The 13,587-nt window shown below is 39.0% G+C and overlaps 2 protein-coding genes across 4 annotated transcripts; both read left to right on the top strand.

Moving 5' to 3' along the window:
- Positions 1-3,130: 3,130 nt before the first annotated feature.
- On the top strand, positions 3,131-7,885 carry LOC107279343 (MEIOTIC F-BOX protein MOF-like). Of its 2 annotated transcripts, XM_066305954.1 has the most exons (5): positions 3,131-4,110; positions 4,339-4,395; positions 4,573-4,737; positions 5,020-5,037; positions 5,629-7,885. In XM_066305954.1, exons 1-5 carry the CDS (start codon positions 3,184-3,186, stop codon positions 5,743-5,745), a joined length of 1,284 nt encoding a protein of 427 aa, XP_066162051.1. In that variant the 5' UTR covers positions 3,131-3,183; the 3' UTR covers positions 5,746-7,885. The 2 variants fall into 2 exon arrangements, with proteins under 2 accessions (XP_066162051.1, XP_025876968.1); XM_026021183.2 differs by having other exon boundaries at positions 4,339-4,494; positions 4,573-5,771.
- Positions 7,886-8,062: 177 nt separating this feature from the next.
- On the top strand, positions 8,063-13,547 carry LOC9269217 (F-box/LRR-repeat protein At3g26922). Of its 2 annotated transcripts, XM_015760445.3 has the most exons (5): positions 9,615-9,852; positions 9,948-10,842; positions 11,326-11,481; positions 11,561-11,756; positions 13,199-13,547. In XM_015760445.3, the coding sequence occupies exons 2-5, from the start codon at positions 9,988-9,990 to the stop codon at positions 13,279-13,281; spliced, it is 1,290 nt and encodes a 429-aa protein (XP_015615931.1). In that variant the 5' UTR covers positions 9,615-9,852; positions 9,948-9,987; the 3' UTR covers positions 13,282-13,547. The 2 variants fall into 2 exon arrangements, with proteins under 2 accessions (XP_066162050.1, XP_015615931.1); XM_066305953.1 differs by lacking the exons at positions 9,615-9,852; positions 13,199-13,547 and adding an exon at positions 8,063-8,129 and having other exon boundaries at positions 9,905-10,842; positions 11,561-11,950.
- Positions 13,548-13,587: the final 40 nt, after the last annotated feature.

The raw sequence follows: 13,587 nt of genomic DNA, 5'->3' as shown, positions 1-13,587 counted from the left end.
GTCACCATACATCGAATTGCTCTAGGAACTTGCATCTTTTTCTGTTACACATGCCTTAATAATGCATGATCAATGTCTCAATGATCAAATCTGAGTATAAGCTGAATTGCTCCCTCCTTATTTGCAATTTCTCCTATGCTAGGTTCCGGACCTTGGACAAGTTCCAGATTTCCAGCCTTAGATCACAAGAAGATGTGGGATATTTAAGGACGACTATCTGATGGTTATGGCTCAGATCATACGAAGATCGTCGATATTTAAGGATCACTATCCCTGATGGTTATCCAAAAATGTACCGTGGATCATGTTCCAATCTAGGAGTTGCGGTCTTATTACAATCATGGGCATATGCAAATATGTCAGTTCCATTTGTCTTGCTCTTTTGCCTTTTTTTTCCCTCGTTTTCAAGTTGGGCTTTGTATCAACTGCTACAGAGAGTACTCGTCTTCTGAACCTGATGTATCTTGGATACATTCTAGTTTTGATCACTTTCATTTGTTGGTGTCTGGTCATTGCGTATTCTTTCCATATAACAGATGTTACAATTGCAGAATTAAGCACTGGATTCGCCAAGATTTTTCAGCAAAAATTAGGAATTGTATCATTGTATCCACGAAACATAGAAAGATAAATGTCAGATCATTATATTGTTGCATTTTCTTACGTCTCATGATCCTTATAGAGCTATTTTTACAAGCAGACATTGGTACCTCTTAGAATATCCTATAACATAGAGAGAACATAAAGAGTTTGAGTTAAAAAAGTGCATGGTTGAAATATAGACAAATGATTGGGGCGATCGTGTGGAAGAGTAAAGAGAGTGAGCGTGGTTGAAATCCAGACAACTAAGTTAGGTGATCCTGTGGGAGGGAGGGGATAATTGTTCAATAGTAGAGGGAAGTGCTGACACAACAAACCCTAGGCTGAGCAGGGTTGTCACCTAGAAGGAAAGAGGGGATAATTATTTGATAGTAAAGAAAAGCGGTGACACACCAAACCCACTGAGTGAGGGAAAGAGGAGGAGAGACTCCAATGGTATAGGAGGCGATGATCACTGCGACATTAGAGCAAATTTAATAGTATAGTCCACTGCTAGCTCCAATTCATCTATAGCCTATCTAATAGCTAATTCATACAATAGTTGCTTACTATACTATTAACATATGGTCCCACCTGTCATATGCACATTGCGTATTGGAGTCCGTGCTGCAGCTGGCTACAGATCTGTAGCACGCTGCTATTTTCTCTCATCTTTTATCTTATTAAAATATTTTTATAGCCGGCTAATAGTCTCCTATTGTACCTGCTCTTAGGAGGAGGAGATGGAGCTGCGCATATTATTGTAAACTAGATCCAAATTTAATGGCCGCACCATAATTTAGGAACGTATGATAAGTACACTACATCATCATCGACCATCTTTATTAGTTGTAATAGACTTAAAAATTATAGAACTTAAAAAATTAAATTATGAGCAATAATAAAATGGGTGCTAGCATTGCCCACATTCATATAAATGTCCATGAATCTAGGCACACATATATATCTAGATTTATTAGCATATATATATGAATGTGGGTAATGTTAGAAAGTCTTATAACATAGAACGGAGGTAGTATTTTACCACTCCATTATGACCATCAGCATATATAGTAGTAATAAGTACACCCTCCGTTTCATGTTATAAGACGTGTTTTAAGTTTGACTAAGTTTATAGACAAATATAGTAATATTTATAATACTAAATTAGTTTCATCAAATCAATAATTGAATATATTTTCATAATAAATTTGTTTTGGGTTAAAAATATTACTATTTTTTTCCGAATTTGTTTACTATAGTAACTAATAGTCTCAAAATTAAATACTTAGTAAATGGAAACTGATATTTATGAAAATAAGAAGGACGCTGTTTTGTGAAACGTCCATGTATGGACGTTGGCTGAGGACACTCTTTGTAACGGCGTCCACGACCTGCATGCTGCTCCATCGCCGACTAGCTAGACTGTCGTATAAGCTTGGGCTTGCTTCGCTGCCTACAGCAGTCCTCGTAATTCCTCTCTCGTTCAAATCGTGACCTTTATAGTCTCAGTACGCCGCTGAGGCTTGCCGCAACTAGCCGCCCTCGTTGTTTTTCGTCACATCCCTTGTGTCTCCGGCGGTGTGGTCTGGCGAGACCAGTCGTGGGCTTTCTCGGTGAGGTCCAAGCTCTCCTCTCCTTCTATCAATTCATCGCGGCAGCGCTGTCCTCGCTCCATCACTCCAAGTGACTATGCTCATCGATCGGCTTATCATGAACAATGATGATGTGCCATTTGGAGCAGCACGGGTGTCGTAAACCAAATTAAAATACCAAACTAACATGTAGTAAGAAGAACCTGACAATAGCATCCATGCGGACATATATAGCTAGGAACACATGTTTCATACAAGTTAATGTTTAGTCATGTAATAGGGGTGCATAATAGACAAATAGTCAGTTGATCTGCTTTAGTTTTGCAGCACATGAACATATACGTATATACGAATCTTGCTAATGGATTCACTTTGGAATAAGAAAAACGAAAATCTATTGAGGGCGCCTACAAAATGGAGGAGATTGGGGGAAGGGGATGTCATCACCGAGTGTAAGTGTGCCACACATAACGCTGGCTTCTACAAGTAACGTAGCTCTTCTTGAAATCTTGAGGTGGATGGCGATCGATTGTCTTACCCCTGTACATTTGAAAAGGCTGCAGCGCCATTACCTATCCCTGACGCGAGCATATGAGAAGGGCACACGCCACACCCCTGGTTGGCTGCCTGCTCAGATCACTAGAGACAGCGTTAGTGCGGTAAGCTAGGAAGCACCGCGGCAGTCAAGACATACGGGAAGAAGCTGCTAGGCTGCACCATGGGTGGACGTGGTTAGGAAGAGCGTCCACACTCAGACGTTGTTCCCAGCAGCGTCCATCACTGGACGTCCTAGTAGATAACGTCCATCCTATTTTCCTAAATCCCCTCCATGATTTACTACTTATTTAATTTCAAGGATAATAATTACCATAAATAAAAAATTCGGTAATTTTTTTCTATAAACTTGATTAAACTTAAATCAGTTTGATCTTCTAACCTAAAACTAACAACTACAGTAACCAGCACTACGTCTCCTACTTCGACGAGCGCGCACCAACCGTTCGACGGAATGCAGTCCCCGCCGCCGCCGGCTAAGCGGCGCCGGCGCTATGCCAGGGACGAAGACGCGCCGGCCGCGGCGAGCGACGCCGACCGCCTCAGCGCCCTCCCAGACGACATCCTCCACACCCTCCTCTCGCTGCTCCCGGCGCACGAGGCGGTGCGGACGTGCGCGCTGGGCCGGCGCTGGCGCGACGTGTGGAGGTCCGCCCCCGCCGTCCGCGTCACCGGCGCCGGGGGATGGGACAGCGCCGCCAAGTTCACCGCGTTCCTCGACGGCCTTCTCCGCCGCCTCCGCAGCCGCCGCCGCCCCGGCGACGCGTCGCCGCGGCTGGAGTCGTTCGTGTTCGACCTCAACGAGATCAACTTCGGCTTCGCGGGGCTCCTCCTCCCCTCCAACCACCTCCACCTGAGCCGCGCGATCTGGCGCGCCGCGCGCCACGAGGTCCGGGTGCTCCGCTTCCGCCTCTTCACCTCCGAGCAACGCCTGCGGCTACCGGATCTCCCCCTCGTCTCCCACCACCTCACGACATTGGAGCTCGCCCATGTCCGTGTCAACGACAGAGTTCTTGATTTCTCTTCATGCCCATCGCTTCTGGATCTGATCTTGCACCGCTGCTACATCGACGCTGTGCAGATGTCATCTCAATCTCTGAATCGTCTGATCATGACAGACTGCGCGTTCTTGGTGGATGCCCGCACTCGGATGTCGTTGCCGGGTCTCATTGCCCTGAAGATCACTCTGCTTTCGGGCAGGGCTCCATTTCTTGAAAGCATGCCATTGTTAGAGACAGCAATTGTGTCACTGCATTGTGATTGTGGTGATAAATGGGGTTGGACTGGCTATACTAGGTCTGATAATGATAAAAGCATCAGCCGTTTGCTCCAAGGGTTGTCAGAAGCTACAAACTTGTGTTTGTTAGCTCATCGTCGAGTGGTAGGTTTACAACTGCTTCCTCTGTTGTGATCCTCACTATCTTTCGATTTTTACTAGTATCATATATTCATATTCATCTCTATCATTACAATTCCATTGACATGTGATATGCGTAATAAGCGTTATGCCTGCGCATGTTAGCATATTCAGTACAATATGAGTGCATCTTATTCTTAAAGATCCTAACATGTTACCTTATTTTATCTTGTTCCTCCATACCTTTTCTAGTGTATTTTGAACGCAGATTTGAAGTGGTGCCCTACATTTAGCAAATTGAAGAATCTGGTACTTAATGATTGGTGTGTGACTTCTAACCTGCACGCATTAATTTATTTTCTCCAACACTCACCGATTCTGGAGAGGCTTACACTACATCTTTCCAAGGTACAAATATCTTATTTGGATAGCTGGTGTTATCAAGTTATCATCATGATCGATTCAGTTGAGTATCATTTTTGATAGGTACGAACATATTCATTACAAACAACTGAAAGATACAAGCCACGAGAACAGTCATTTGCATTTGACCATCTTAAGAAGGTTGAATTCATGTGTGATGAGGTTGATGACAGGGTTCGCAAAATTTCCAAGATCCTGAGTACCTATGTCACACCACTCCAAGTTAATGTGAGAATAAGATGTGAGTTAATCATACTCCTCATGCTTCTTTTCTTCAATTTGTCAAAATATCGATATATTATAACCATGCAGTGAGGAAAATATTTGGGAAGCAATTGTTTGAGAGAGGTAGAAACTCCCCATATTTCATGAACAGAAAGTGAAAGACACCATAATCCATGGATCTAATTATCAAGCATTATGCATAAGAATATCACATGATCAAATTATACATTCGAGTAGTTTCGAGTTGTATAAAGCGATGACATCACTTGGCGATGTTCTGTGCAGTTTCTGTTCTTGCAAACTGTAAGCAAGCATGCTCATAGGCAAATATCATCCTTTATCCAGCCTTTGATGGCATTTGTAGTCATCTACATCCTGTTCAGACGTGCTCATATCTGATCACATGATTATTTAGTGAATGTGTTTCTTCATGTGGTTGGCGTGTATTATATGTCACATATCTGATTGGCTGTGGCTAATAATTTTTGCTTACCAATGCATAACTCGCGGTGTTTGGAATGCAGGGTTGAAAAAACACAGGAATTGGAAAACATAGGGATAGGATAGGAATGCATGTACAAAACATAGTATTTGAAAATGCAAGAATTTCACAGGAATGGATGTTTGGATAAACCATAGGAAAAACACATGAAACAACAGTGCATACAAAGTTGATTAGAGAGTTAACCAATGCTCTTGTCCCTAAATAACAAATACTAAATAAAAAGGTGAAGCTTTTTTAAGAGCAAACTAAATGAGAAGCTTGATTTTAGATAATGTAAGGAGAAGCTTGATGACGCTTAAACTTTGCATTAGTAGCATCAAAGCATTTGCCTCCATCCTACGCAATAAGAACGAAAACAAAGATGTCAGACTGGATGTTTTTCTCTGCAGTTCGACTACGAAATTAGCATTGTAGGAAAGTTTCCTCCAGTTTTCCTACGCAAGGACCCCCCATTCCGAATGGATGAACAGTACCATTTCCTATGGGAATTGGAATCCTATGAATGACTTTTTTTATAAAGCTGCATGTTGATCTAAATAAATTTCTTAATTATTAATCACAAGTAACTTAAATTCCCCATTCATATCTACAAGTCTTGCATTTCTTTGTCTTCAATTTTATACAGGTTTCAGCTACAAGCAGAGGTAAGAACATCTGGCCTGTTGTACCTATTATCTTTTAGATTCATTTCGGTTATTAGTCTTATTTGCGATGGCTTTACTAAAGGAATAAAATTGACTGATACAAAGTTCTCCACTATATTTCTTGAAAGACCAAAGTTCTTCAATATAATTGATCACTTAACATTTACTGTTTGAAAGATACCTTTATGGATAATTTGAAGTAAGTTGTTCATTGTTGATCGCATACTGAAAGTAGTTAATTTGAAAATATCCGGTAGTTGGCTGCCACAAAGTTAATTGTTGAGACTCTTTACACTTTCATTTATACAATCCGTGCTTATGCAGATAAGCTAAACTAAAGCGATTCCTAATAAATTTTAGAATTACGGTGGTTGAAAATATATAAGTTAGAAATTTACTGTATCCAGTCTTGTAAAGGGAAAACAATAACAAATCCCTATAATCAAACGGATTTTTTTACAGTATCCATTGATCAATATCCATCAAACTGGTGTCCCTAATACTATGCAGGAAGTCAGGAATCATCCAGAGCCCATCTTGCAATTTCTCTCTTGCGGTCTTGCCTCTTCTATCTGCTTCATAAACCGGAGAAGATTTGGGCTGTTCATGCAACTACTATTTATTAATTATTCAGCAATGTAGAGTATGTTTGCCGCTGTGCAATTTTGCAGGATAGTTTTAAGTTCATCCCAAGTGTATATGTGTTGCTGTCTTGCTAACGACGGTTCGTCTCTTCTAAATCTTATGATGATTGGACAGGGAAAGTGCTTTCATCCCTCAAGGGAATATCTCCTCGTTTCTTACATGACATCTAAATAGTTATAATTTTTTTTAAAAAAAAGAAAATGAATTAATATGAGATATATCACTCTATAAACATGCAAGTTTAAATTCGATCTCTATTGTAACAAAAATAACAAATATCCGGTGAATGGGTGTTAACTAGTTTCAGTTTAATTTTTTTTTTGTTAGTAGAAAACAAATTTATCCTTGCATGATTATGAAGTGATACATCTCATACTAGTATATCTTATCATTTTTTAAACTTTTAGATAACAATTTATATGAGATGTAAAAAAACGTGGGGATATCTTCTCAAGGGAATGAAAATGCATCTCTGATTGGATATCCATCTTTGACCATTAATTTATTCCATGATATATTTCCAATGAATATGGAATTAACATCATATGAAAATACTTCAAAATATGAATATAGTAATATAACATGTATAATACTTAGTATATATATGGTTAGTATGATTATTAGTCAGAAGTTACTTAATTTGATTTTCACGCCCTATAATGTGGGATAGAGGGAGTATTAAATTGTCAAAAACCTAGCCAATTCAAAGCAGCCGAAAGCTTAAAATTGTCCAAAGCCTCACCATACATCGGATTGCTCTTCAAGTTGCTTCTTTTTCTGTCAAGCATCACTGAATACTCCAGTACAGGCTGAGTTGTTAATTCCTTGATTGCAATTTCTTCTGTTCAGGTTTCAGTTATGCCTGGACCTTGGGCAGGTTTCAGCCTCAAGCATAGACCATAACAAGATTTTTGATATCTGTGGTCTGTGGACTATCTGATGGTTATCCAGAAAAGTTGATGGATTACGAAATTGTTATGTTCCCAACTGTGAACTGTGAAGTTGCTGTCCTATTACAACCTTGGGCATATGCTTGTCAGTTTCATCTGTAGGAAGTAGGAATGAACTAGAAATTACAGAAAATATCTTGCATTATTAGCTCATTTATATTTTTCAAGATGGCTTTGTATCAAGCGTACGTGCACACTGCTACAGATCGACTACTTAAGTTGGATACATTGCTAGTTATGAATTATGATCTCTTTGCGGTTGTTGGTGTCTGGTCAGGAAAGTGTTTTCATATTCCCTCGTTTCTTTCATATCACCTAAATATGTAGTTACCAAAAGATTCTTTTAAAAAATTGACAGGACAGTATATCATTCCACAAAACTATAAGTTCTAATTAGCTTCTACAAGTATAACCGTGAATATATGTTAATTAACTAGTTTCAGTTTAACTTATTTCTTTTACCATAACATGTAGAAATCGAATTTGATCTTACATGTGTTGTGGGTTGATATATCTCATATTAATATATCTTGTCATTTTTTAAGTTTTTTTATAACTATTGATGACATATAAGGAACAAAGAGATGTCGGACGAAGATCCATCTTGGTGCCTGGTTTCTTTCCATGCTGATGCTGGAGACCAAAAATATAGTAAGCACTGTATTTCACCAATTTTTGAACTGTAGCAAACAGGGTTTCTTGGGTGAAAATTAGGAATTGTATCCACGTAGAAAAGAAAATGTTGTATGTTGACTTTCAACAATCAAGGAGTATTGCTGCAAAAACATTCCCGAGAGTTGAACGTGGTTGTGGACTTGTGGGGTTGAACCTACACACTCCTACCACCATGCTAGCAAGGCATCCTAATCACTAAAACTTGCTCCCTCCGTCTTAAAATATAACAATTTTTAGAACTGAGGATTTATCCTAAAATATAACAACTTCTTCACTAACATTCTCTTCCCAAGTCTCAACTAATCACAACTCTCCACCATTCACTTTTTACACTTACCTCCACTTCTTAACCAATCACAATATCTCCCCCATTTAATTCTACATATTTTTTAATAGTCGTGTCCAACTCTAAAACTCCTTATATTCTGGGACGGAGGGAGTAATAACTACATTAGTCCTAAACTGTAAGTTTTAAAATGTAAATTGTTTTGGTTCATCTTAATCAAACTTCTTTAATGTTGACTAAATTTACTGAAAATATAGTAATATCCACATTATATCCACCTACTTGTTTGGTTTGACTAGGTTAAAATATAGTAATATCTACATTATATCCACATAATTGTTTGGTGTTGAAAATTTTGGTACGTTTTTGCTCTACAAATTTAAAGAAGTTTGGCTTTAGGAAAACTAAAACAACTTACATTTTTTAGAACGAGTAGGTAACATTTTCCTTTGTAGCTAGGTTTCTGTTATCGGTTTTCCAGTTTCAGTCCTATTGTAAAAACAATAATAAAAGAATTAAAAATCATAACTACTTCTTCCTGTTTTTTAAAGACGGATTAAGTTGGAGAAATAGTTGTGACTGACTGAGATAAGATAAGAATATAGGTGAAGAAGAAATTAAATAAGAGTATCGTGATTAGTTGAGATTGGAAACTGTGAAGTAGCTACATTAGGGACAATTTACGAAACTAGAATTTACGTAAATAATGATTCACAACTTACCAAAATCTATTTAACTTTTTTTTTCTCAAGACTTGTCCGTAATTCATAATTTACAAAAAAAATACCAATTCGTGCAAAACTCCAACTACCATTGAATAGCTAAAAAAATCCTCCAAAATTCATGCTGGGTCTTTCTCCTCCATTTTTAACATGGAACATTTACAAATTTTGCCATTAATTCTTTTTTATGTTTCGCAAATTGCTATTCTAGTGATAATCATAGTGACATTTTTTATATATTTTTAGTGGTATAAGTTTGAAATAACGATTTAAAACGGAGGTAATTTTCAAATTTGCCGGTTTAGTTCTCGAAGATGTTCGTAGGGGTAGGATTTGCATGCGTGTATTTGTAGGGGTGAGTGTACGTACCGTTGTCAGTGTCCGCGTTGTAATTCTCGAAAAAAAAAATCTGCAAATGCGGTTTTAACCTCGTCCAGGTGGCCATTTCTATCCAGGTTTCTCCATCACGCCGCCGCAGGGGGCTCGTCGACGGCGATCAACCGCCGTCGCCGCGCCTTGGATCTTAGGCCCTTGGTCGGGGATAGAGGCGAGGATCGAGTCGTCTTCTTCCTCTCTCTCTCTCTCTCAGCCAGCCCGCGCGATCAGAGATACACATTGATCATCGATTCGTTCTCTTCCTCTCCTCTCAGCCGGTCTGTGAATTTCTTGGCCAGGTGAGAGGTGATCCAAGGTGAGGTGATGGCGCGACGCGCCCACGAATCTTTCGTCCTGTTCGTGTGCAGGCGTGTGCGGGGTGACATTGTTGAGGTTTCATTCATCCCGCAGGTTTCTTTCCTCCTTTGACGCTCGCAAGGTGTTCGACGGAATGTCTCCGGAGAGCAAGAAGGCGTTGGTGGAGGGGGGCGGCGACGACCGCATCAGCTTCCTCCCGACCGCGCTCCTGCAGCACGTGCTGTCGTTCCTGCAGGCGAAGGAGGTCGTGCGCACCTGCGTGCTCGCCCGGCGCTGGCGCCACCTCTGGAAGTCCATGCCCATCCTGCGCGTCACCGGCGCCGGCGACGCCCGGGCGTTCCACACGTTCACGTACCATCTTCTTCTCCTCCGAGACCGGTCGCCCCTGGAATCTTGCACGTTCGACTTCAATGTATTCTCCAAAGACGACATGCCCATCGTGAACCTCTGGATTCGGTATGTCTTGCTGTGCCAAGTTCGGGTGCTCACTCTCGCCATCGGTGGACATCAGCTGACTGATCTGCCTGTAGTCTCCCCAATCTTGACAAGGTTGGAGCTTAGTCGTCTGAGTGTAAATGGCAAGTTTCTTGATTTCTCGAGCTGTCCGGCACTGAAAGAGCTGAAGATGACCAACTGCGAGATATCTGCTGACAAAATATCTTCCAAGTCCCTCAAGCGTCTCAGGATCTGTGAATGCAAGTTTAAGTCGAAGATGAGAACAAGAATCTCTGTACCAAGTCTACTTTTCTTGAAACTAATAGCTGTCAAGGGTAGAACTCCTTTCCTTGAAGACATGCCAGTGTTGGTAGCAGCAAAAGTTTTACTGCTCGACTTCTACTGTAAGGATTGTTGTGATGGCAATGATCCTGGGTATTGTCCTGCTGGCTGTACGCATTGTTATGGCATTGATGATGGTAGTGCAGGCTGTGTGCTTCTAAAAGGTTTGGCGGATGCTACGAATTTGGAGTTGATAGCTGATCCTGAAGTGGTATGCTTACTACTACTTTTGTCTTTCCATCAGTAAATATTTGAATGCTTACATTTAATAAGTTACCTCAAACTAATTTGAGCTTTAAATACCAAGTGTCACCTAGGATGGTCCATAACTCCATTTTCATATATTAAAATTTGAAGTTTCTGTGTATCATACAATGTATACTGGCATACCGTGTATCGAAAATATGATGTTGAGGAAAGTTTCTGATTGTTGTTAATCTCTCATGACTTCTTCCATGCAAAAAGAAAAAAGAAATCTCTCATGACTTCATGCAAAATCTGTAGAGTTTGGATGTTTTATCTGTAAATCAAAGAAATTTGCACAATATGCATTGGGATATGTAATTGTTTGGTTGCATGTTGTATCTATAATTCTTATCTGCTAAGTTCGAAAAACTTCTAACCGTATCAATAAGTTTACAACTTTACTTTAAAAATTAAACATTGAGATGATGTTGCTTTTAAAACTGTCCAGTTTATTCTCAAAAGGGATTTGAGGTGGTGCCCTACATTCACTAACTTGAAGACTTTATTACTCAGCCAGTGGTTTGAGTCTTCTGACCACTGTGCACTAATTTGCATTCTTCAACACTCACCGGTTCTAGAGAAGCTCACTCTTCAGCTTTCTAAGGTAACTGTTTTGCTCAGATAACTGTGTGCTATCATCCGTGGATGATTTATCTTATATTATAATATTTTCCTTGCTGCAGAAATCAGTAATCAATGTTCGATCAAGAGCGATCTACAATTCGATGGAAAAGTCATTTACATCAGAAAACCTTAAGACAGTTGAAGTTAAATGTCAAGATATTGACCAGAGAGTTCACAAACTTATGAAGTCCTTGAACAGCTATGGAATACCACTTGAGAGAATTAATATCCAACAAACAAATCAATTTTCTGAGTGTAAGTTTTCTATTGACAATCTGTATTCCTACACTTTTCTTTTACATCTTTGAAAAATAAACCAGAGAAACTCCTTAACAGTAGAAAAATATTTTTATAAAAGCTGTGCACATTCATGTTCGGTGTGAAATGAAAAGTGGGAGAGTCCCCAGTCCTCACAGTTGGTGAGAAAATTTGTACATTTTATTATTCCATAGTGAAGTAATGGCAAGTATAGATTTAATTGAGGTATAAGATGTATTAAAGTTAATAAACCCCAATTATGTTAAATTGAAATTCAGAGATTCTACAAGTAACTAGTATTATTTCACTGTGCACGTGGCTACAGCTATCAGTGCTACTACCAAGACTGTTGGCACACAAATATCTTTTGCTGTTTAATGGATTAGGCAGCACTCCTGCATTTTCCTTCAAAAACTAAATATTTCGTATCCAACTTTACTTGGGGTTTCATTCGTATTATGAAGGACCAAACACAAATTAATGGAATGCCATCAAATATGGTTCATGAACCTTACCCTGCTATGCACAAACCATTTTTTGTTCTTTTATTTACATTTTTTTAAAGAAGTGAAGAAAATATCATATGAATTAGAAGAAGGGACCGAATCTCATATTAGTTGAAGTGATTAAGTGAATGAGTTATACTGTATGCACGTAATTGGCAGAATTACCGTCAGATGTGCAATAAGCATTTATCTCGAATTGCACTATTACAGTAATCACAAATCTGACCATCACATTTTATGTTCAGTTGATCTGAGTCCCTGACCTGCAAATCGTATAACTATGGGCATCATTTTATTGTTGTTGACTGACATTATATTATTGTAAATATCTGTTACTTTTTAGTCCTGGACCATTCTATATGAGTTAATTTTGTTTGAATTTGCTGCCAGCATGATCTATTCCATACAAACGTATCAAGGTCTGATTCTCTAGTGGATCTGTGCTTTCTCTTATTTGTTCTTGTACCGTTCTTCAACTATTATCATGTACTCCGTTCGAATTTAAATATATACACTGTTGATTTTAGTTGGTCAACCTTTCGAAACTTTGAACAGTAATAGACATGTGTAAATTTTTAGTTTGAAAACATAAAAACCATGTGTAATTTTTTCTTTACATGTACTTCTATAATATTATAATTTTGTTAGATATTATCATCATGTTTTTTTTTGCGGGGAGATATTATCAACATGTTAAATAGTGAACAAAGTTGCATAACTAAGAAAGACTGAATAAAGTCAACAATGTCAGGTAGTGTACAGATCCTGATAAAAAAAAAGGTAGTGTACGGACTTACAGGTATTTCTTGTGTTGTTATTGTAAGGTGAACTATTTTGCCTTTTTTTTAATCGTGTTGACACTTCTGTTTTTCTTTTTCAAGGAAGGACCTCTCTGAATCCATTGCACGCATTTTTCTTTTTTTTTTCCTACAGGTTTTAATTTCGTTTGGACAGGATTCATACCAAGACAGAGTTGCGGAAGACCCGGGCTGTCGATGTATCTAAATTCTCCTTAATTTGCCATCTGGTATTGCTGCTTCAAACCAATGGGGATATTCTTAAATCGGTTCCAACTGAGGGAATGAAACATAGGTTTATTGATACGATTTGCTTGGATGTGTCTGGACGTGGTTTTATTAGCTACCTACTAGGTATTAGTCTTACTCCATGTTTCGTTAACGGCCTGACTTGGTAGTATCTTTCGTGATGACTGAAGCTGGATCAGCTACTGAACTGGAACTGAATGTTCATGCGATTTATAAACTTGCGATGCCCTAGGACAGTTTTATGCTTTCCTTTGTGTATTTTGTGGAGATTTGATC

The sequence above is a fragment of the Oryza sativa genome, chromosome 11 (genome assembly GCF_034140825.1).
Source record: "Oryza sativa Japonica Group chromosome 11, ASM3414082v1".
In the NCBI taxonomy this organism is placed as follows: Eukaryota; Viridiplantae; Streptophyta; class Magnoliopsida; order Poales; family Poaceae; genus Oryza; species Oryza sativa.
Note: the sequence above shows the minus strand (reverse complement) of the source record. Positions and strands in the feature narration are given on the sequence as shown.